At 42.4% G+C, this 22,558-nt stretch overlaps 1 protein-coding gene across 1 annotated transcript; it reads left to right on the top strand.

Annotated features, from left to right (window-relative positions):
- The first annotated feature begins 1,194 nt into the window (after window positions 1-1,194).
- dennd4c (DENN/MADD domain containing 4C) lies at window positions 1,195-22,471 on the top strand. Its single transcript, XM_051429096.1, is given in 34 exon segments — window positions 1,195-1,273; window positions 1,275-1,501; window positions 5,467-5,719; window positions 5,811-5,880; window positions 7,092-7,261; window positions 7,436-7,677; window positions 7,836-7,902; window positions 8,024-8,082; window positions 9,199-9,343; window positions 11,269-11,444; window positions 11,634-11,734; window positions 12,008-12,232; window positions 12,725-12,870; window positions 13,087-13,125; window positions 13,452-13,582; window positions 13,671-13,803; window positions 13,923-14,129; window positions 14,251-14,379; window positions 14,470-14,617; window positions 14,735-14,884; window positions 15,132-15,251; window positions 15,370-15,501; window positions 15,690-16,780; window positions 16,876-17,068; window positions 17,179-17,276; window positions 17,389-17,564; window positions 18,265-18,423; window positions 18,550-18,748; window positions 18,850-18,960; window positions 19,062-19,199; window positions 19,282-19,399; window positions 19,909-20,065; window positions 20,192-20,256; window positions 20,406-22,471. Coding segments are annotated over 34 exon segments (5,784 nt in total). The 5' UTR covers window positions 1,195-1,201; the 3' UTR covers window positions 20,543-22,471.
- Window positions 22,472-22,558: the final 87 nt, after the last annotated feature.

Genomic DNA, 22,558 nt, shown 5'->3' on the forward strand with positions numbered 1-22,558 from the left:
TTCCACTCCTTCCACAGCACAATCCAACGGATGTCCTGCACCGTAGGCTTTAGCACGCAATAATGTTTGACTGTTTTCAACATATTGTTAATGTTTACAATGTATTGTTATCATATTGATTGGTGAAAACTACAAAACAGTGTTAGTCTCTGTCATGAAGTCCAGGGCTGTCTGTGCTTGCTGTAGCTGTACAAAGAGGCTTCTTTTCTTTCCGCTCCTGCCACATCTGACTCACCACTGGAAAAATTGAACTTCCTGTGTAGGTCCTAACTGCTCTTTGAAGTTGACGTAGACATTTTTGCATTAAGTCTCTTTTTCTTCTTAACCAACTGCTTTCTGTTTTTGGCCAGGTTTGATAAGTCACATGCTTTTATCTGGCACAAGAACGTGATTCCTTATACTGTATAGAGTATAAATGATGAGCAGCAGTTTAGATTCTTTGATTCGTAATTTTATGATGAGTTGCATTGTACCCGTTAACTGAATGACTGACTTCTAAATTTGGTGTCATGACTCAAACTTTCACTGAAAAACAGACAAACTTTGACTTCAGAATTTCTCACAAACACTCAATAAAAAATGACAAAGAGCATGCTTTGTCAGCTCCGACCACTAAACTGGGTATCACTTTTCACATTTTTTTGTCACTTGAGTCAAATCTGCAACCATAATCTCAAGTGTTTTATAGACTTTGGTGTCTGCTTGATTTACGCTCTCAGTGGCATTTCTGAGCATTCCTCCGGGCCCGGCTGCTCTCCCCTGGCTCTCTGTAGCCGCCAAAGCTTTAACTCTCTCGACATAATTGGAGCAGTGCGGTGATCTACAATGACAAGAGTGTTTGTGAATGTCAACAAATCCAGTCCCTTCATTAGCCCTTGTGTTTCTCCAGTTTGTTTGCTTCGTTGTGGTGCAGCAGTCTTGAAGGATCCTTTTATTGCCTTGACCACAGTATTACTTTGCATTCTGTGTATGCTTGAATATGTAATCCAACCCACTGTCCCAAAGTGATATGTAAGAGGTTTGCCTTCACTAACATACAGTGTTCTCCCTGGCTATAGGCTAAATACAGTATCTGTAGAAGTTTTAACCAAAGCAGAGGATGTCGAATACTTTAATGTCTTCTATGAACACGGTACAGCAGGGTTCATTGCTTATTAGGCAAACAAATTGACTATTTTCTCACTTCTAGGTACGCCCAGCCATGATTGAGGACAAGGGTCACCGTGTGACCGACTACTTTGTGGTGGCCGGGCTGACAGACAAGTCCACCGCCCCTGGAGCAGGACCTGTCAGAGACCAAGTCCGGTGGCCCCAAAGCGCCCATCACTGACTTGGCTGTCATTAACAAGTCAGCTGGAGAAACGGTGCCCGAGGGCTTCACTTGCATCGACACCACCTACAGCGGCCAGCCAGCCAACCTTAATCACGGCAGTCTTAAGAGTCCTGAGCTGTTTCTGTGCTACAGGAGGAGTCGAGGGAAGTCGCCTCTTATTGACATTGGGTGAGTCAGCAGTTTATTCATGTCTGTGTTTGTAATCTGGTATGTTCATGTGCCTGCAACAGCAAGGAACTCATTATGAGTGGCTTCAGTACCATAAGCTCATGTGAGTAAAGCAAAAACGTGTTGTTGGTTTTTGATAACAGCTTCATCTGAGTCTTAATAGGTTGATAACGTTATAATATTGTTAAACACTTTAATTTAGCCATTTAACTCCTAAACGTCTTCTTCCGTTCTCTCTGAGTTACTGTAAATTCAGAGGCTCAGTGTGTTTATTGCAATGGAAACAGGCTGGAAGAAGGAAGAAGCTTTGAGGGGGGAAAAAAACGCATGACCACAGCAATTACAGATATGATTAAAGATCCTCACAATATCCTGCAACCGGGTTAATTGCTAGTCAGCATGTCGACAGACTTTCACATGCAGAGACATTTTGGAGAGGCCTTCTTCATGGAAGCCATTTTGACATGTCGCATAAGGAAAAGCACAAGCATGAACATTGAAATTAATGATGGCTGGATTCCATTTTGCTGCGTCAGTTTCCTACCTTTTGTAAACCTAATAATATATAACATTATACATTATAGCGAAAGGTGTCTCTCATATTTGGTGTCCCCCAGTGTCATATAATTAGACTCTGGTGGCATGACAAAACATGTTTTCAGAGGTGGAAGGAAGTAGGTGTGATGACTACTTCATTTACTCTCCCCCTGTTGCGTCATGGAGTTCTCCCTCTCAGCCACACCTCTTGGCTCCTGTCCACTGATACAATTTTCCTGCTTCCTCCTATTATCTTACAAGAGGGAACTCCATCATGGTTCTCTTAATCCAGCCCAGTGAACCTAAAGCTACCACTGTTCTTACTTCTTCACAGAGGAGCCAAAAATGTTACATACATTTCATCACCAGTTTGTATCCGTTAACACGTCCATCCTGAATGAACTAGCAATATCAATGCGTAATTGAGATGATGAGGGAATGATGCAACCGCCTGAGGCCTCTCAGTTCTCCACACACCTTAGTCTTTGTCTAAAGCCTCTTTGTGTACCCCGCAAACAAACTGGAGTTTCCAGTTACAAGAGACAACACTCACTGCTATGCTCACTCTCTCAAACAAATTCAGTTATTTCATTGAAAGTGGTATTGCTTTACAAACACATTTACTATATTCTGTTTGTTCTGTGATGAGTTTGGTTTATTTCATGTGTTATCCATGCGCTTGTCTTCTGCTGTATGTAGCTTTAAACTAGAGAACTATGTAAAAAAAAAAAACCTTGCTGAAACCCTGCAGCCGTCGGTGCACTGAGCATAAACACAAGATCGTATGTCAGGTCTTGTTTCCTTTAAGAGATTGTGCAATCCTGCTTAGCATGCTAACAGACATATGGGGTGGAGAAAATGGAAGTGAAGTTATATTCAAAAGATTCACAGTCTTTGTGAAGTTTTTCATTGGTTGAAGAACTGAATCCGTCATGCTGTTTAATGAGCCTGAATAACATTTTTCACAAGCTTATTTTATGTGTTGCTACAAACAGATAATATAAAGAGACTCTTCATATAAAATTCATGACTATGTGGTCTATTATTAATATTATTAATTAGTGATTCTGTGTTTTAATAAAAATGCCACAAGTTGATGCATTATGGCATTAGTCCACTTATGGTGGTTCTGTTTTGGTTGAGCTACAAGCCTACAACACAGAAGGTCAGTGAATATTTTTGGCTGTGTTGCAACACTGATGTCTTCCCTTCCTGACTGCTGTTCCACCTGCTGGCCTTTATCCACCCAAAAGCTAGCAAGCTGTAAATCATTCATTCTTCCTTCTGCCACCTTTGCTGTCAGTGAAGCCAGCATTCCCAGCCCGGGGCTCCACAGTGTCACGACTCACTGTGCCCATTAGGGCTCTGTTTTTGTTGCCTAAATGAGAATTTGCTGGCAGCTGTCCTCCTGGCCTCTTAAGGTTTGTCCCGCAGTCTTTTCAAAATAAATGGAGTGTTTCAGGACTATTATATCTGCGGTAGCTGTCCTGTAGCTCGCACAAGACTAAGAAATGTGTTTTGGGGTCTGTCTTAGTTTTAAAGAGGGCAGCAATCACAGCTTTTGGCCTACCACATTGCATTGTCCAGATGGAAAGGGGAGGGCATGGAGCATGCTACCATAGAAGCCCTGCAGTCATGCAAAAAAACCCAACAACAACACAGTGGGGCACTGATTGCTTCCCTATCTAACTTTTAGCTGTGTGATATTCCACAGCAGGAGTGATAAAGAAGCAGAGACAAACATTTTGGCACTAATCCATATTGTTACATTCAAAGTGTTTGCTTTGTACGAAGTTGAATGTGAGAATCTTGATAACCAAGTTTCCTTCACTGTCTGGGATTTAAATGAGTCAGCTGGTAAATATGTCTGAATCACTTCACTCATTGAAGACAGGCTTCTCACCGAAGCCACAAAGGGTAACCAGAGCTTTAAGAAGAAAGTCAGTGGTGCTGACCACACACTGATCCTCCCTGTAAAACAGGAGAACCAGATTATCCTCACACTACAGCCACAGTTCAGCCTATTGTCTCTCAAGAATGCACTTTTTTCGATCAGTCCGAAAGTGGATGGATATGTAGCAACATTGCAGTGCACACTTTTTGTCAGAATTGTAACCAGTGTTGTAAATTAAAATGGATAAATATATAGTTTTTGAGAAATTAAAGAAATCTTGATGTTTCCTTCCACATAACCCAAGTCATAACTTATCTGAGTTAGAATTTTTCTTTTTCTGTGAAGAATTTTTTTTTTAACTTATAACACTTAAATCCGCATTAATCAATATTGTCATTCTCACAATGGATCAAAAGCTACTTGTATTTAAAAGGTCACACGTGGTGATGTACGCTTCAGCTGACTGCAGTTACCCTCAGTTCTACAGTTCAGCCCATTGTTTTGGTTTTTACGGCCCGCAACTTCGCTGTTTTGATTGAGTCTCACCGCTCTCAACAGCATTATTTCAAGTCACAGCAGGCAGAAATTTTGATCAAAAAAGCTCTGATGAACCTACTGCGCACTGACACACTTAGCAGCTAGTTGTGAGCATAGTGGAGCATGTAGCGGCTAAAGAGCCAGATATTTCTCTTAGGAGTTGGTTAACACCAGCTGCTGTATGAAAAACATAAACAACTTCGACATGTGAAGATTGTAGTTTTATCAAAGTCTCTGTAGTGTTGTATTTGACACGGCGCCAAGTATTCTATTATCTGCATACATCAGAAAGCATGACTTGGTGCATAGCTAATGGAAATATAAACTAGTTAACTTAGTAGTAGTAGGAAAACAGATTTCCCTTTTAAATATTGTTTTGAGCGTTTCCTTGCAAAACGTACCCTTTTGGCAACTGTGCTTTTCTGGAACCTTTCCTTCAGACTGTTTAGTTCATTACTCGGGAACTTGTGGTGGACACCTTTTCCATTTGGGAAAGCCACACCAGCATAAGATATCCACTATTTGATGTTTTTTCTTGTGCACAACACAGAAATGCCCAGATCTTTCTATTTTAAATTCTTTCTTTCTCGCAGTCTGCTTCAAACGCCTATTGTTAGCATTGAAACTTGAATGTCCTTATGCTTTTGCAGTGTAAACTGTTATGTCATTAGAATGTGAGTTATTTGACTTTTGGCAGCAACGCTTGTTTAAGAAATGAAAGCCATGCCTGACAGTAAAAGTGATTTCAGGACAGCACTCTTCTCTGAGACGCTGAATTGTCTGAGAGTCCTGTAGTACGTCTCTTTGCACTCCTATCTGCCATCTTAATCTCCGTTTTCATCACTTTTGCACCAAAGACAGCTTCACAGACTTACTCTCGGGTTCCGTCTTTATCTCTCTCTGCTGTCCTTTCTCTCATTTTCATTCTTGAAAACAAATGGTGTCATGTCATTGTGCCAAGCTAACATTTTTACTTACTGTTTGTTGTGTGCATCAGTGTGCTGTATGAGGGTAAGGAGCGTCTGATCCAGGGCTGCGAGGTCATCCAGGCCACACCGTACGGCCGCTGCGCCAACGTCAACAACAGCTCTGCCACCTCGCAGCGCATTTTCATCACCCTCCGCCGAGCGCCGCCCGTCCAGCCTCAGAACTCCCTGGCAGTGACAGACATCTGTGTGATTGTCACCAGCAAGGGCGAGACACCACCACATACCTTTTGCAAGGTGGACAAAAACCTCAACTGTGGCATGGTAACTCAGAATTTTATTCCTTACCTAGCACTTGCTCATCATCAGTCCACAGAGAACAAATGTGTAATGTCTTATGTTTTAAACCTTGCAGTGGGGCTCTAATGTGTTCCTGTGTTACAAGAAATCAGTATCTGCGTCCAATTCCATCAGTTACAAAGCCGGTGAGTAAAGAGAAGATATTTGTGTATTATTGTCAGAAAAGATAAATTCCTGCACGCTGACAGTGTAGATACTCATCTCACTCCTACGCACCTGCCTCATGAAATAGATGTGCTATTCTGAATTATATGTTCAAATTCACAACAGTGTTACTAGACGTCTGCAGTTGTCTTGATTTTATTGCTATTGCACATTAGATAATAGAGTGATAATTTGTGAAAAAGAATTAAGAGAAAGCAAGAGTGAAAATAAAATATTGTGAAAGCCAATGTTAAACTGAAAATGTACGTGATTTGCAGTGCAGTACACAAAATTATTAAAATAGAAATACAATGACAAGTCAAAATTATAAGTAAGGAAAATTCTTAAGAATAAATTCTTCAATGTAATGAGTGAGACTAAAGTTTTCACTTTAAAAGTCAACATTAACATAGGTAAGTCATAATTATGAGATTGTGATAGTAATTCTAATCTTTTTCATCATTTTGGCTTGAGTAACTTAATACATTTTTTTCTGGCAGAAATGGTGTGATGTGTTGATATCAAGTGCGATGTAGTTCATGGTGCAGCTCTCACATTTTCGTCTCAAAGCTGAAGCAAGCGGCACCTTTAGTGTGTATCTGATCTTGCAGCAGATAGTTTTTGCTTATTGCAGCTGGCATTTCTAAAACTGCTGTGTGACATTTTCACTCACTGAATGCTTCCTTAACAGCTTGGCCTTTGGAACAATTCATTGTGCAACGCACATATAATCAGTGTTCATATGAATGTGTGTACACACACACACACATGATGGCTTTATCTCTTGGGCCGGCCTTTTTCCTGTGAGGCAGCTGTTTATTCATCTCAGACAACGGCACTTCCTGCCACGCCCTTTACTTGTGTGTCTGCATGTTTGTGTATGTGCATGTTCACATAAGAATGTGTGTGTCTTGTCAGAACAGCATCTCACCAAACAAGTTACTCTGAGGAGAACAGTTACTTCATCAAAATGAAACCACAGTATACTGACTGATGACTACTTTTCATCAAAGCTTTCATTTAAAGCCTTTTTTGTTTGAGACGTGCAGTGAAATAAAGGCAGAATTGTAGCCTGTCTGGAAGGTTGAGTTACTGTTGTACTCAGTCTAGCACTTAAATTGTCAAATTTTGGGATGCATTTTGTTCAACATTACTACATCTCAAAACATTTGTTTTTTCTTTTGCTCTCCAGGTCTCATCTTTCGTTACCCAGAAGAGGACTATGAGTCTTTTCCTCTGTCAGAATCTGTCCCTCTCTTTTGTTTGCCCATGGGTGCCCAGATAGAGTGTTGGGCACCAAACACACGTGATCCCCTGCCCGTCTTCTCCACGTTTGTCTTAACCATCTCTTCTGGTGAAAAGGTATGACACAGCAAGGGCAAGCTGTCATTCATGTGAAAAGGACTGCCGTTCTGCCGTTGGAAGGAAGATTATTACCTGATTTAATGTTTCTCTTTCTAAGACCTCATGACATTTCCATCAAGGTTAAACTGGGAAAAACGTTTGTTTTAAGAATGTATCCATCTCTGGTTGCAGGTGTATGGATCAGCCATCCAGTTTTACGAGCCTTATCCAGTGGATCTGTTGAGTGAGAAGCAGAAGATCCAGTTGGGCCTGCTCACCACGGTGGAGAAAAAGATGATCCCCAACCGGCCCGTAAACACCAATAAATGCATCTGCCTGCTCTCTCGCTGGCCCTTCTTTGAGGCCTTTCGCAAGTTCCTGATGTTCCTCTATAAGCTCTCTGTCTCAGGCCCACACCCACTGCCTATCGAAAAGTAAGAGTCTGCTTTCAAATATTGACATTTTTATATCATTTGCTGGGGACGTTAATGCTACCCTACAGATCTCAAAGCTCACATTTTGATAGGTTGAATGTAGTTGCTGTATATATTTGAAGACACATTTGTATTTGTAATATTATTTTTCTCAACAGGCACATCTCACACTTCATGCACAATGTGTCATTTCCTTCCCCTCAAAGGCCAAGAATATTAGTCCAGGTGACATGTTTTTTTTTATCTCTTTATATTGTTAATAATTGTCAATCAAAAACATACTTTAACATGTATCATTGTGTTTTTATTGTTCCTTATATGAACATTATACACTTTCTTCTTTCAGCTCTCAGCACATGACAACTTGATCCTCTCCCAGCCTGTGTGTACACCCTTACCCCTCAGGTACAATTGGGCTTTGCGGTGCTGAGCGTGATAACTTCACAAAACAAATGTTACTTTGTTGAAATCCTTTTTCCAACAAGGGGATGGAATTTTAAATCTTTATTCTTTGACAGTTTTGTTTCAGTTTCAAGCTAAATGTAGCTGTCCTTCGGTGTCCTCTGTCTATAGGAAAAATAGATGAGCTGGCTGAAATTAAAAGACCAGTGTATTGTTCCAGAAAAAAGCAAAAAGCATTCATTAATGTTTCAGGTCAACACGCTGAAAACTGCCACAGGCATCATCATTTTTTCAACTTTTCCCACTGCTAAAATAAGGAACTCAAGTAGTGACTCTAGCCTCTTTGTTGCCTTGTTACCCTGAAAACACTCAAAAAATTTGATTTTCAGGCCTTTGTTAAAGCTCACACAAATAGCTAATTAGTGTTCCACTTAATGTGACCCACTGCTCTTGCAAAATCTCAGAAACACTACGTAAAAAAGGAAATTGATTCTGAGTCACTATTACAAAGTGCTCTCAAAGGTCATTTTAGTTTTTACTGAGAAAAACTCAGACAACATGGCAGCATATGTGAACACAGGAAAACTGCATTAGCACATGGTAACAGTTGATCAAAAATAGATTCTTGGTGACAATAATGGAATATTGTCTTAACATTCATAGAAATTACTGTCAAATTGAATCATTGCTACGGAGTCTCAACAGAGGGTTTCCATTATTGGCTTAACAAAGCCAGTATGACTTGCAGGGTTGTTGGATTGGATCATAGGTCATAGCGTTATTTTGTTATTTTAGAGATCTCAGTGTTGATCCTAAAAATGCTAATTATTACCACAACTGTTAAAAGTTCAAAATGCCACTCAACTTAATGTTTTCATTCTGGGATCTTCATTACCTGCCATTGTTTAGAGAAGTTTTGAATTACTTTGTTTGTCTCTTACATAACTCATGTCTGTCTCTAGTTACAAACCCAGTTATAAACTCTTTTCAATTCAATTCAGTTCTTTTTTTTTTCACACTCCTTCCTCCCCTTATGTCTCCTCTATCTGGCTTTCTGTTTTGTTTTCCGTTCTCTGCCCAAACTCACTCATCTCCTCCGTGCTCTCCCTCCCCTGTCAGCGGGGCAGACTACGGCACTTTGCTGATGAATCTGGGCTCCGAGAACTGCGCCACACTGCTGCACTTTGTCCTGCTGGAGAGCAAAATCCTGCTGCACTCACTCCGGCCCGCTGTGCTCACTGGAGTGGCCGAGGCTGTGGTGGCTGTGAGTATGCTCAGCCATGCAAGCCAAGAGTTTTAGCAATATATACTGCTTTTTATTCTTTCTTAATGTTTAATTCAGTCTGTTTACTTCAGTTAAAATTAACGTCTGGTATGATCAACAAACTCAGTATAAATTGACTGCTGTGGGTATTGCATTTATAGTAATAACTTAGATGTGACAATAAAGGCTTTCAAGAGTCTGTAAATGTTTGAGCAGCCTTGAAAGTGCTTTTACTCTTACAGAGCTGTATAAACCTCCATCTTTCTTGTTGGGATTAACCAGCTCTGGAGAGAGAAACATATATTATTAAAGCATCTGCCTACATAAAAAAAACATTAAATATGAGAAGACCAAAAACACATCCTGTTTCATAATCATTCAGCAGCCCAGGCGTGTCATTTATATACAAGTTCAATACAAGAGAAGATAATATTCCACCCTGCTTAATGCCCCATACTGACATTAAGAGAATCAAATACAGCCACATCATCTGAACTGCATAGTCTGATAAGTGTTCTAAATCTGATATATATGTAATTCCTTTAACACATTTTCTTCATGACTGATTTGATCAGATGCCTTTAATGCATTCCAGAAAGCACAGGAACCTGGTGGAACTGTGCAGGACTGTAATTACCATCACTACGAATTTGACCTGCTTTTTCATTTCAGCAGAAATCACTATCGTAACTCCCTCAGTGAAATTAACTTACCGTTAACTAACTTTTTACTATGCAGACAATTACGCAAGTCATAGTAATGCTTCTGATGATTTCATCTGTCCCTCTCACAACATGAACGCATAATAGATGGCACAGGGGATTTACAGTTATTTATTCCAAAATTCATTATAAATATTACTTTGAAACTATTTGACAGTCAAAGTGAATTAGAGATCATAAAGTCTTGCAATTCTGTGCTTCTTTAGCTCAAACAAGGAAACATGTCAAACTTTGTCTTTCTCTGACTCATAACATAAAGGCCTCTCTTACAATAATGTGATATTTAGACCCATCCAGGGTTAATATTAGATGCTTTGTTTTTACATTCACATTAGACTTAGTTGCCACCATAACACATTTTATATTCCAGTCATATTCACTGCAGAGTTCCCTTGTATGGTGTGCATTCATACATTTTTGCATATAGCGTCATCTCTAGCAATACAAAGACAAACAATGATTGCCTGAAATTTATGCCTTAAAATTCTCTGTAACATAATCGCAGGTTGAGTCATTATCCTCTGTGAATGAGTTACTAAAAGCCAGTCTAGTAACACATTCATTTTATTTAAGGAGGGACGGTGAACATGAATTAACATGAGCACTTGAGTCCATTATGGAAACGTGCCAAATTTAGCAAAACAGGCTCATTTTCATCTGCAGTCTCTGGAGGTTGATGGCATATAAGAAAATAATATATTCATCTTCACCTTGATTAAGATTACACATAAACACACTATCTACCATTAAAGTTATACGGTTATATCTATCATTCTAATATTATAACTGTATCTACTCTATCGTTATATGTTAAAGTCAATGCACTGGTCAACATTCAATCTTTAAACATCTGCAATTACATAATGCTTAATATTCCAAATATATTGCCACTCCTCCAGGTTTTTGACCTTGGACTTATTTTTCACTGGGATTGGTTGTTGATTCTCCAGCTCCATGAGCTTAATTGAACTTTGCCAAGCGTGTCTCTTTGAGTACAGGATGTCACAATCCTCAAAAATCCCATAAAAGCATTTGAAGTGTCACGATATATATGTTACAATAAAGAAGAGCATCATATAATGCATTATATTTGAAATTGAATCCCGGAGTCTGATGTAGACATTCTCTGGAGCTCATATAAAATGTTTTATTATTGTCAGCCTGGTTGTTTTAATCGTGCTTATCTCTCTTGTCTCTTGTCAGATGATCTTCCCTTTCCAGTGGCAGTGTCCCTACATCCCCCTGTGCCCGCTCTCTCTAGCAGGTGTCCTCAACGCTCCTTGTCCATTTATAGTGGGTGTGGACTCCCGCTACTTTGACCTTTACGACCCCCCGCCAGATGTTGTCTGTGTGGATCTGGACACCAACACTATCTACCTGTATGCTGTGCTTTGATACTAAACCCTGTGTTACTGCCCGCTTTGTATTGTATATTTACAGCTCTCATAATGTTGAACAACAAATATTGCACCAACATATTTGTTAAATCCAGAGCACATAGCAGATTATTTTTGTGCAGCTCTCCTGTTACTTCCAGCTAACTGCCTTTGTGGTATTGTGTGTTACAGGTCTGACGAAAAGAGACACAGCAACTGGAAGAACCTCCCAAAGAAGCCCTGCAAGAGTCTCGTTAACTCACTGAGCAACTTGCACCACCAGCTGGCCACTGGTACAAACAGCATCTCCCCTCCTCTAGTAGCAAAACCTCTCTTCAGAGAATTACCAATAAATGATACACCTCCATACTATGATGTGAAAAATGACCATAGAGCTGAATCTTTATAAAAATACTTGCTCTTGTGTTAGATTTCATCATATTGTATGCCCATGTTATGAGCCCTGAAACTGACACAATATAGTTAAAGGTATTCAGTAATTTGCATAATTTTGAGTGTACTGCCATCCCATTCAAATTGACCTTGAAATCTGTTTTGTATTTTAGTTTCAGTACGTCAAACATCACAGGACAACTCAGCAGTGGACATGACCCCCATCGAGGCGGACTTCACCTGGCACAAGAAGAAGACGTCCCTGGAGATGGAAATCCAGGAGGCCTTCCTTCGCTTCATGGCCTCCATCCTGAAGGGCTACCGTTCCTACCTCAAACCCATCACCCAGGCGCCCTCCGAAAAGGCCACGGCCGCAGATTCCCTGTACGACCTGCAAGGTAAAAAAGCAAAGGACAGCTAACTTTTCAAATGTGTGTAAATCAGGGGGAAAGGAAGTTGTTTCATGGTAATGAAAGTCACATGGATGATTTGTAAAATATATATTGACATGTAGCTAATGGTCTTGTTTATGAGCAGCCTAATACTATGGAACCTGGATTTGTTCATAGCATAATGTTTAATTTTATTGGCATTTCTATTTCAAGGAACATCTCAACCTTCACTCAACCTAAGTGTTTTTAGAAATCAATCACCTTTATCATCAGCTATATAAACACTTCACTCTAATGCCTGTTGCTGGGAAATTGGTTCTCCCCTCCATTTAGCTTCACTGTTGCAGATCAGTTTATACACAGCATATGGTAACACCTGTGTTCAAACTGCTGCACATTTGTTTTTGAAGAGAGATAAATCTGATTGATTTCTCCTTGGAGTGAATGACTGTGGGAATGTGAGAAGTGATGCCACAATCTCTCCTTGCCTTCCTGCAGGCTTTCTCAAAAGCAGAGACCGTGCCCATCAGAAGTTCTACTCCCAGCTCACCAAGACCCAGATATTCATCCGCTTCATTGAGGAGTGCACCTTTGTCAGCGATAAGGACACTGGTCTGGCCTTTTTTGATGACTGTGTCGAGAAGGTGATTACCGACCCGGCGTCAGGCTGGTCTCGGATATGTACACGCTGCACACTGGTGTTTTGTTTTTCCTCTTCCACCTGAGGTTTCCTTCCATGTACAAGCCTTTGTTTTATGTTGTTTCATTGGCAAAATAACATTTGTCCGCTGGGAAAGTAAGGAAGCCTAAATTTCCTCTGATTCATTCTGTTCCCTTTGCTCTCTTTCCTCTTCTTACAGCTTTTTCCCTCTGATAAAATCACCGACAAGGGCACCAAGGTAATCACTTACACTGTAATCAGATTTCCCCGCACCTTCTTTTTTAAGCTTGTGATTAACATTAAAAGGTAAATAAATTAACCTTTTTCTCCCTTTTGATAAATATTTTCACCAAGGGGTCTGAGCATTTCCTGCTTTTCTTCTATCCTTGATTAACTACAATCAAATAAGCCTGTTTTACTGCCTAATTGGAATAGATTGGAAAAAGCTTGGAGTTGTTTACCTTCTGCCATCAGACAGGAAACGGCCTGCAGTGTGTGCTTTTTGTCAAACTCAGATTATAGTTGTCAGTATCACTAAGACCGTGGATGTGATCCTCAATGCAGGTTGAAGGAGAATCATCGGAGGACACAAGATTATTGGAGCTGGACGAGTCCCAGAAGAGTGAGCACACTGTTTTTGTCATGCCCCCTGAACCTCCAGTTGACGATGGGCCTGAACCTGCCCCCAGATACACGTAAGTCTTTTAACTGTACTTTATTAAAACTTCATTAGGTAGGGAAAGATTGGCTGACATTACAACAATCCCATTTCTTGTTCCCCAGTTATAAGAGTTTCCCATGGCTGCACATGGAGCTTTTTGACCGTCCTAGGGAGTTACGGCCAGCAATTAGCAGCAGAGCAGCAGGGGCCAGTCTGTCCAGCAGCCCTGCACTACTGGCCAAGAGGACGAAGCAGGTTTGTACATACCCTCAAAGACACACTCTGTTACTAGAACACACCTTATCGTCTGTCCTCATCATTCATGTAAAAAAAAAAAAAAAAAACACCTTGCTTTAAACATCCTCGTCCAACAGGAGATCAAGCTAGCATACAAGATGGCTAAGCGCTTCTATTCAAACCCTCCGCTGTGGGCCCGATGTCTGTTCAGCCACTGCTACAGCCTGTGGTTCATCTGCCTGCCAGCAGCCGTGCGCCTATCGAAGTCTAAAAGCCGTGCCATGCAGCAGGCTTACAATGTCCTCCTGAAGATGAGGACCACTGAGGTGGAGGTGCTGGATGAGGTACAGTCTCATTATGTATCAAGAGAGATTTTACTAATATATTTCTGTGCTTTCACTAAAGGTTTTCATATTTCTGCATGGCTAGACTTCAAAGTCATGTTTTTATTTCTCTGGCTTTCAGGTGTGTTACAGAGTGGTGATGCAGCTCTGTGGTTTGTGGGGTCTTCCGGTTATGGCTGTGCGAGTCCTGGTTGAAATGAAAAAAGCTGGAGTGCATCCAAACGCCATCACTTATGGATACTACAACAAGGTCACATATAGCCTTTTACATTGCTAAAAGATATCTAAAACATGTCTCTGCCTACGCATGTCCTCATCTTCCTGTCTGTTCCCTGTGCAGGCTGTCTTAGAGAGCCCGTGGCCGAGCAGAAACCGTAGTGGCCAGTTCATGTGGACCAAAGTTCGGAATGTGCTTCGTGGAGTGGCTCAATTCAAGCAAGCTCTAGACCGAACATCCTCCAAGAAGGGACCTACGCTTAGTACCACAGGTGGGAATGGAATATACAGCATGGCAGGGATGGAAAACACTTTTCACTATCTGTTTCCTCTCATTCTGATCCCTTGTTTCTCACCCACTTTTTCTTTCCATGTTTTTCCGTCTGTAGCTGCATCGATAGGCGGGTCAGCAGTCAGTGACGCTGACCGCTTGAGTCACGGAAGTGCTGACAGCTCAAGTGAGGTCAATGGTGAGGAACACAACCTGTTTGCCCACAGCCACAGCATGGAAGGCACAACAGACAGCCACTGTAGTACAGGTACTGATCCCCCGAAGTTACTAGGTTTTCATGTGTAAAGCTTTAAAAGCTGAGAATGCAAAGTCCCGGCATGCCCATGTCTTAGCAGTGAAGTACAAGTATAATATTACAATATCTAAATGAACATTTTGACAAAACCATGGAAGAAGAGTTGTAAAAAGAAATGAAGCAAAGCATGTTTCCCTTAATCATATCCTCGTTATATTCTTGAGTACAGCGTGGTTTGTGTGATTTTTATGATCCACAGGGAGGCAGTCTGATCAAGGCTACGGCTCCAAGGATGAGTTACACCAGGAGCTGGCAGAGCCTTCACATACAGCCGCCCTTTCCACTGAAGAGAGGAACAATTCCAAAGCACAGCATAACGGTAAGCAAAGCTACTTCCTGTGTGTGTGTGTGTGTGTGTGTGTGTGTGTGTGTGTGTGTGACACCATATGTCCTCCTTCTGCACTGATGCTGGTCTGTTTGCTCTGTACTACAAACAGGTGGTGACATTGCCAGCTCAGTTGACAGTGCTGTAGCAGTAGCAGAACCCCCCAGTCCTGTTGATGTGCCCTCGCCCGTCCCCAGTATTGTGAAGTTATCCACAGGCAGCTTTGACGGTGGCAGGGAAACAGGTGAGGGGACCCTTAAGTTTAACTAAAAAATTCGAAGTTGGGATGGCAATTTTTTCTCTTCAGTGAATTTTCATAATATATAGATTATTTCATTTTCCATTTAGGTTAAGCTATTTAACCATCGGTTTAATTGATGTAGCCCCAAATAAGAAAGGACCAATCTTATTATATCTGTACGTATTCTGCAGGTACAGGGAAACTGTTCAGGAGACACAGCAAGACTGATAATGTGTCTCTCCCTGATGATGATACCTCGCTGACGTCAGGGGATGTAGCTAACCAGACCCAACAGCAGCGACAAAAATCCTTTACTGAACGCAGCTGTAGCTTCAGTGCTGAAACCCGTGCTGGGATGCTCCTAGAGAAAGGCGTGGACCACATGGCCAGTCAGATGGGGGCCGATGCCCGTATCTTGGCTGCTGCGCTCTGTGGAGCCCAGAGTCCACCGCCTAATAGTGCGTCCAAAGCACTTTTTACAGACCTGGAGGAAGAGCCTGAAGATGATCGGGGGTTGATTCTTGGGAAGCTGCCAGAGGAAGAGGGGCCAGCAGAACCAGAAGAAGAGAAGGGAGATGATACCAAGGTAGAGGGGTCTGAGGTAAAAATGGAGAAACGAGAGAGGAAGTACACTGAAACACATGATGAGGACGCTGGGCTGCGAGGCCCGACCCTGGAGAGGGCGGACGTGGAGGCGGGCGCTGACCCGCTTTCCCTTCTAGTGTCAGAGACAGAAGAGTCAGCCTCTGTCACCAGCCAGGAGCCACCACGCGCCGTGCCTGCTGTTGTGTCCCGCAACCTGGCCGAGGAGATCGAAATGTACATGAGCCTGAGGAGCCCCCTGGGTGTGAAGTCCTCCAGCATGGAGCTCCAGCAGGCGCAGGGAGACTCCACTGACGCCCCACAGCTCAAACCATCTCTGGAGCGCAGGTCCAGCCTCCCAGTGCCTCCTGTCAAACCTCCAACTGGCTCCCCAGGCGATACACCCAAACGCAGCCCATCCACCGTCACTCGCTCCAAGACTTTTGCAGTAAAGACAAAGACCCCTGCCAGCACCGCGGGTAGCCCGGGTCCTAGATCGGCCTCACTGACTGCGCTGGTCAAGTCCTCTCAGGGAGGGTCGTTGGGTTCAGTCATCAATTCCATTTCAGGCATCAAGATGGACACCCTCTTGTCAGGACCTAAAATTGATGTGCTTAAGTCAAGCATGAAACAGGCAGCAAATGTGGCCAGCAAAGTATGGGGGGCAGTTGCTTCAGCTTACTCCTACTCAGATGATGAGGCAAGTGTCATTAAAGAATAATTCCTGATGTTTTAAACATATTTTTTCCAAATTATTGGGAGCAATCCTCTGAATATCATCTTCAACTTTTTCAGGATGAACAAGCTCAGGGTGGTGGCGGCTTCCCGTCACATCTGGATGAACACATGCTGGCTGCACATGAAGGAGATGAGAGTCCTGAGAGAGGACCAATCCCAGGGCTGGTGGCCAATGGTCTCAACCAGAGCTGCACAAGTCTGGGCAGCAGCAGTGGCAGCAGCGACACAGGCCGAGGGACCCACCAGACACGTAAGTATTCTGTAGTGCAAATATGTAAGGGAAGTGAAAGAGAAGGGCCTAATGGGGTTAATTGGCCCGTAAAATGAGATGTCAAAGTTTATTTTTGTCTCCATCTGCAGATCCAACTCCAGGACGAGCGGGCAGGGGTCCAGACTCCGAGCAGGGCTCCTCACTTCACGCCTCGTCCTCAAGCATTTACCAGAACTGTGCACTGGAGGTCAGGCATACTGTACACACACAAACACTCCCTTCACTGCTGCTCTGTTTTCACTGCCAACATGTACATTGGAATAACACCTAACTGATTGCACATACTTCCTTGCTGCCAGGTCCTGATGTCCAGTTGCTCCCAGTGCCGCTCTTGTGAAGCCCTGGTGTACGATGAGGAGATAATGGCGGGCTGGACAGCTGATGACTCCAACCTGAACACCAACTGTCCCTTCTGTCGCACAGCATTTCTTCCCTTATTGCACGTTGAGTTTCATGACTTGCGCACGGCGACTGGGTAGGCTTCTGTTGCTTTAGAATTAAGCATGTCTAATAATAACAGTAATGCAGACATAAAATGAGAAATTAGGAAAACTATTTTCTAGACCTGGAAATGATTTGAAAATGGTTTGAAATTGACAGAATGAAAACATGTCAAAAACAAAACAAGTTACCCAAAATACATCAATCTGGGTACTGCTTAGGAGGCAAGTTCATGGTCCAATGAAGTCTTGTTCCTATTGGTTTAGTGCTATTAAACCCTTCACAAGTACTGCCGTGAGGCTCGAGTAACAAAGACTACTACGTGACCTCCCTGCCTATCAGCTAGGTTGTCAGTTTGTTTGAGAATCGATGTATGTTGTAGTGCACAGAGGAAACTGGCAAGCACCAGGGATTCCTCAGAAAAGCCAGGGGGGAGAATGAATGTCTACCTTAGTGTCTCTAACCACAGGAATATCTCAGTCCTCCTGGAGAATATCAGTTACAGATATTGTGAAGGAAACGATGGATGAAAGTAGTCTTATTTCCAAAGCTTAAAGACATACAAATCCTATGTACAGAAACAAACAAACAAAATTCCAATTCTAAAAAAACAGCAAAAATTCTAAATCTAACAAAGTTAGTTCAAAACAATCAAAGAAGATCCAACATCTAAAAAATAAGAAAAAAAATTCCTCCACCCTCTCCCAACACTATTCTGTGACTTTCCCTTTCAGGTTCTATATGAATCCCAGTGCCTCAGGAGACAGTATCCACAGCACCAGTGCCCAGCCCACAGCCAGCGGCTCAGCTGACATTAAGGCACCAGATCTTATCTCTTTCCCTGAAGAGGAACCTAGGGAGACTCCAGATGATCAGCCTGCAACACACAAGAGGTACACCAAATGAGTTCAAACACCTAAAGCTCCCAGAGTTACAGTTTGTAGTCCAAGAAGATAAATACTTGCCTAGCTTCCTGTAGCACTATCTTATCTTGAGTCCTTTGCCTCTTGTGTTTCTAGTCTGATTCCCGAGCCGGTGCAGTCGGACCCCCTGGGCCTCCTGGAGCACCAGGCAGCGGGAAAGCAGCAGAGATGCAGTGGGACGTCACTGACACGCAGCAACAGTGTCGGTGGCCCACTGCAGAGCCTGGACTACTCCCAGAGACCTGGACATGGCGTCTCCACCACCAGCCTGCCCTCCAGCCTGCAAGAGGTGTCGGTCAGTGCACCTTACCGTCACAAACTAACCCCATTGTGCTTAAATATAGAAAAAACCACTGTAGCTGCTGTGCATTGAAAATGATTGTGTGTGTTTGTCAGGATGGTATGGGGACTAAACGGCCAAACCCCAAGCCAGTGTCTGTACCGTACCTCAGCCCATTGGTGCTGCGCAAGGAGCTGGAGACGCTGTTGGAGAACGAGGGAGATCAGGTAAAATACTCGCATAATGCTTTACAGAAAAGCTACACAGCTACAAGACGTGACACAAGATCCTGAGAGGTTTGTCCAACTTCTCTGCCATGTCCAACCAGGTGATCTACACCCACAAGTTCCTCAGTCAGCACCCCATCATCTTCTGGAACCTGGTGTGGTATTTCCGTCGCCTGGACCTGCCCACTCACCTCCCTGGTCTCATCCTTACCTCTGAACACTGCAACAAAGGAGTACAGGTTAGGAACATGTCATATATCCTTATTCTTTCTGTCTCTTTTGTTATGGCTTTCCTTCACCTTGTCCCATTTCTCTTTGCAGTTGCCCCTGACGTCACTGTCCCAGGACAGTAAGCAGGTATACGTCCAGCTCCTGTGGGACAATATAAACCTGCACCAGGAACATGGAGATCCCCTCTACCAGCTCTGGAGGACCTTGTGTGAGTGTTTACACAGACACACGTCATGCTGCAGTGTCCACCCTGCTGTATTAGCCATTATTGTAGTGGCTGACATCTTTAAACCCTATAAAAATAGCACACACTTAATGCCACTATGTGAAGTCAGTTTGTGATTTTCTGATGTAAGCCATCAGAAAATGCACTAGGGGGAGACAAAGTCAAGACTTTTCAAATGCTACTTGTAGTTTGTTTGGTTTCTGTTAACCAAGGGTAAAAAACTTAGTTGGCATTTGTCAGATTCATGTCCGCTTTTCTATTTCTTTGCAATTGTGCAGATGTATTAGTTGCATATTGAGGTAAATATGAATGTTTCACTCATTGTATGCTGCTGCTATGGATTTAACATTAGCTGAAATTGTGGCAAGAAAATTCAATAATGTAGTTATTTTACCTCCTTGGATACAGTGTCACTGTTGGCCAGAAGAGGTCAGACTTAAGCCTCTGTTCTAAAAAGGGTAGAATTAATCTTTCTGATGTTTTTTTTTTAGTGGAGAAGAAGGGGACGTTGGCTCCCACAGACCACCAGGAGATTCGTACCCTCCTCAACACGATTGTTCGTAACATCCAGACCAACGACGTGTACGGGCCGATCAACCTGTTGATCCGAGAGATCAAACGGCGCCCAGAAGGTGTCAAACGACAGAGGTAAGCTCAGAGATGTGTTTGATTTAGTCCTTCTTGAAGCATTATTTACTTGTTTTTATTGGTTGAAGTTTTCTTGTAACGTTAATGAAAACACCTCTTATGTATAATTTCCTGTATTTTTTTCAGGAGCATCTACAGAGAAATATTGTTCCTCTCACTGGTGGCCTTGGGGAGGGAGAACATCGACGTGGGTGAGTGAATGTGTGAAAGTGAAATCAACCAGTTACATCACACTTCCACAACTTATATATTTCACCTGAGTCTCAAGGCTGTGAGAAAAACTGAAATGTTCCCAAAGTGTATCACGTAACATTAATGACCCTTCGCTGTGTATCTGCAGAGGCCTTCGACAGGGAGTACCGCCTGGCTTACGACGAACTGAGCGCCGAGCAGCTCAAGTCTTTGCACCGCATTGATCAACCGCCCATCCCCAGCGTCCAGTGGTGCCTTAAATGCTTCGGCGCGCCCTTCATCTGACCGCCAACACCGGGCAGCGAAGATGAAAAATCTGACTGGCCAAGTGTGACGGCAGGATGGAAGGATAGGCGGAGGCCCGGGGTGTGAGCGAAACGTTTTATTTAAACACCTCCAGTCGCCCAAACATGGTACTTCCTCTTCCCTCTGTCTTGGAAGATGCCCATTGTCTGCTTTTTTACAACCTTATTATGCTTGTCATGGGCTTTCCAAACAGCTACTTACAGGTGGGACTGTTTCTGTAAATTGCTTGGGAAGTTGCAGTAAATCTCTTGGGACTATTTGAGGTATGTTTGTCTACAGATGGTGTATAGAATGATTATTCACTGTACAGAATGTATTGACTGCCCCTATGGTGTAGACCTATCTGTTTGTGTGTGTTTGTGTTTGTGTGTGTTTGTGTTTGTGTGTGTGTGTGTGTGTGTGTGTGTGTGTGTGTGTGTGTGTGTGTGTGTGTGTGTGTGTGTGTGTGTGTGTAATCGTAGCCTTTTGCCCACTTCACTTAAATCTGTCCTACCTATCTGCAGATCATTTTGAGTTGTTTGAGACCGTGTACAGACCCCATCTGTTCTTTGTGCACTTTCCAAAAAAGAAAAAAAAGAAAACAGTAACTCAAGTCCACCTGTCTTTTTGTACATAATGTTTACTTGGGGGGTGGGGGTTCAATCTGAAAGATTGAGACCTGTTTTATTTGGATGCAACAGGTCTCAACGCTTTGACTGTTTGTGTGATACGAGTCTTAAAGAATGTTCACGTCTTCATTTTAAGTGTACAGGTTCAGAGTGAGGCTCTCTGTCTGTGTAAATATGTGTTGGTAGCACAGATGTAAATGGCAGAGGACAGAGGACAATCACTAATTATTCATCACTAAAATTGATTCTACAACATTCCAGATGCCCTGCAATCAAAACAGGTCTCAAATAAGTGTTGATCTCTGCAACAACACTCTTGATTAAAGCAGCCAATTGGAGGGAGAGATTCTTAAAAAAAAAAAAACATCAGTCTGAAGTGAAGACATGCCACACTACTGAGTCTCACACATTAAAACAGGACACATGTTCTCTTGCAGGGAAGGACTGCTTGGAGCAGCGCCTCTGTGACGGAGCAGTCCGTCCAACTTGTGTTTTTGATATCTGCTTTTTTTAACAGTAACAAACTGTACTTGATCAGCTAATATGCCTTATTGTAATGTTAATTAGAAGTGTAACTTGCGTACATGTACTGGGGCTATTCCTTACTCTAGCATAGAATGAACCAGTAAGGTTTTTTTGTTTTTTTTATTGGATATATCCTTTGTGGACAGGATTGCTTATATGGTTTACACACAGTAGCTTTGGATGATATTGGTAGCAATTAGAGCTTTATACTGCAAAGGGCTTCTTCAGTACTGCTGACACTGTGTTCATTTTACAACATGACATTCCACTTAATACTAAAACAGACAGAAAAGAAGCAAAGTGCTGTGATGAACTGTGTAGATGGTCCTGTTGTAGACTTGGGAGAGTGAATTTGTACAGAAGTGATAATATTGTGAAATATTCAATTTGCACTGCATAGAGTACAACCTGACCTTAACCCAGGGTGAGGATGAGATGAAACCACCTCAAAATATTAACAACATACAGTAGTTTTTCCTCCAAAACAAAAAGAAATTCCCAATTATTTATTTTTGTATTGACATTTGGATTGCAGGCAGTGTAGTAACTTAACATTTTTATGACTAACACCCCCCCACCCCCCCCCCCCATTTCCCTTTTAATCCGTCTTTGTCCATCCTGTACTGAAATTTAACCTCCTTATGGCAGAGGATGTACAGAAGAGACTGTTTGACATTAACAATAGATTTAGTGATCTCTTACCGTCCTGTGGAAAGGAACTGAATGTCTACACTTAAGTGTGCTGCAATAAATGAGTTTGTAAACTGATTGAAAACCAAGTGTTTGGGTTTTTTTGTCTCCCCGTTGTTGAGAATTTGTGTTCAGTGTTGCATGTGAGAAGCTGCGGTGATTCATATTGTCT

This window comes from Dicentrarchus labrax, unplaced genomic scaffold (genome assembly GCF_905237075.1).
Source record: "Dicentrarchus labrax unplaced genomic scaffold, dlabrax2021, whole genome shotgun sequence".
Taxonomy (NCBI): Eukaryota; Metazoa; Chordata; class Actinopteri; family Moronidae; genus Dicentrarchus; species Dicentrarchus labrax.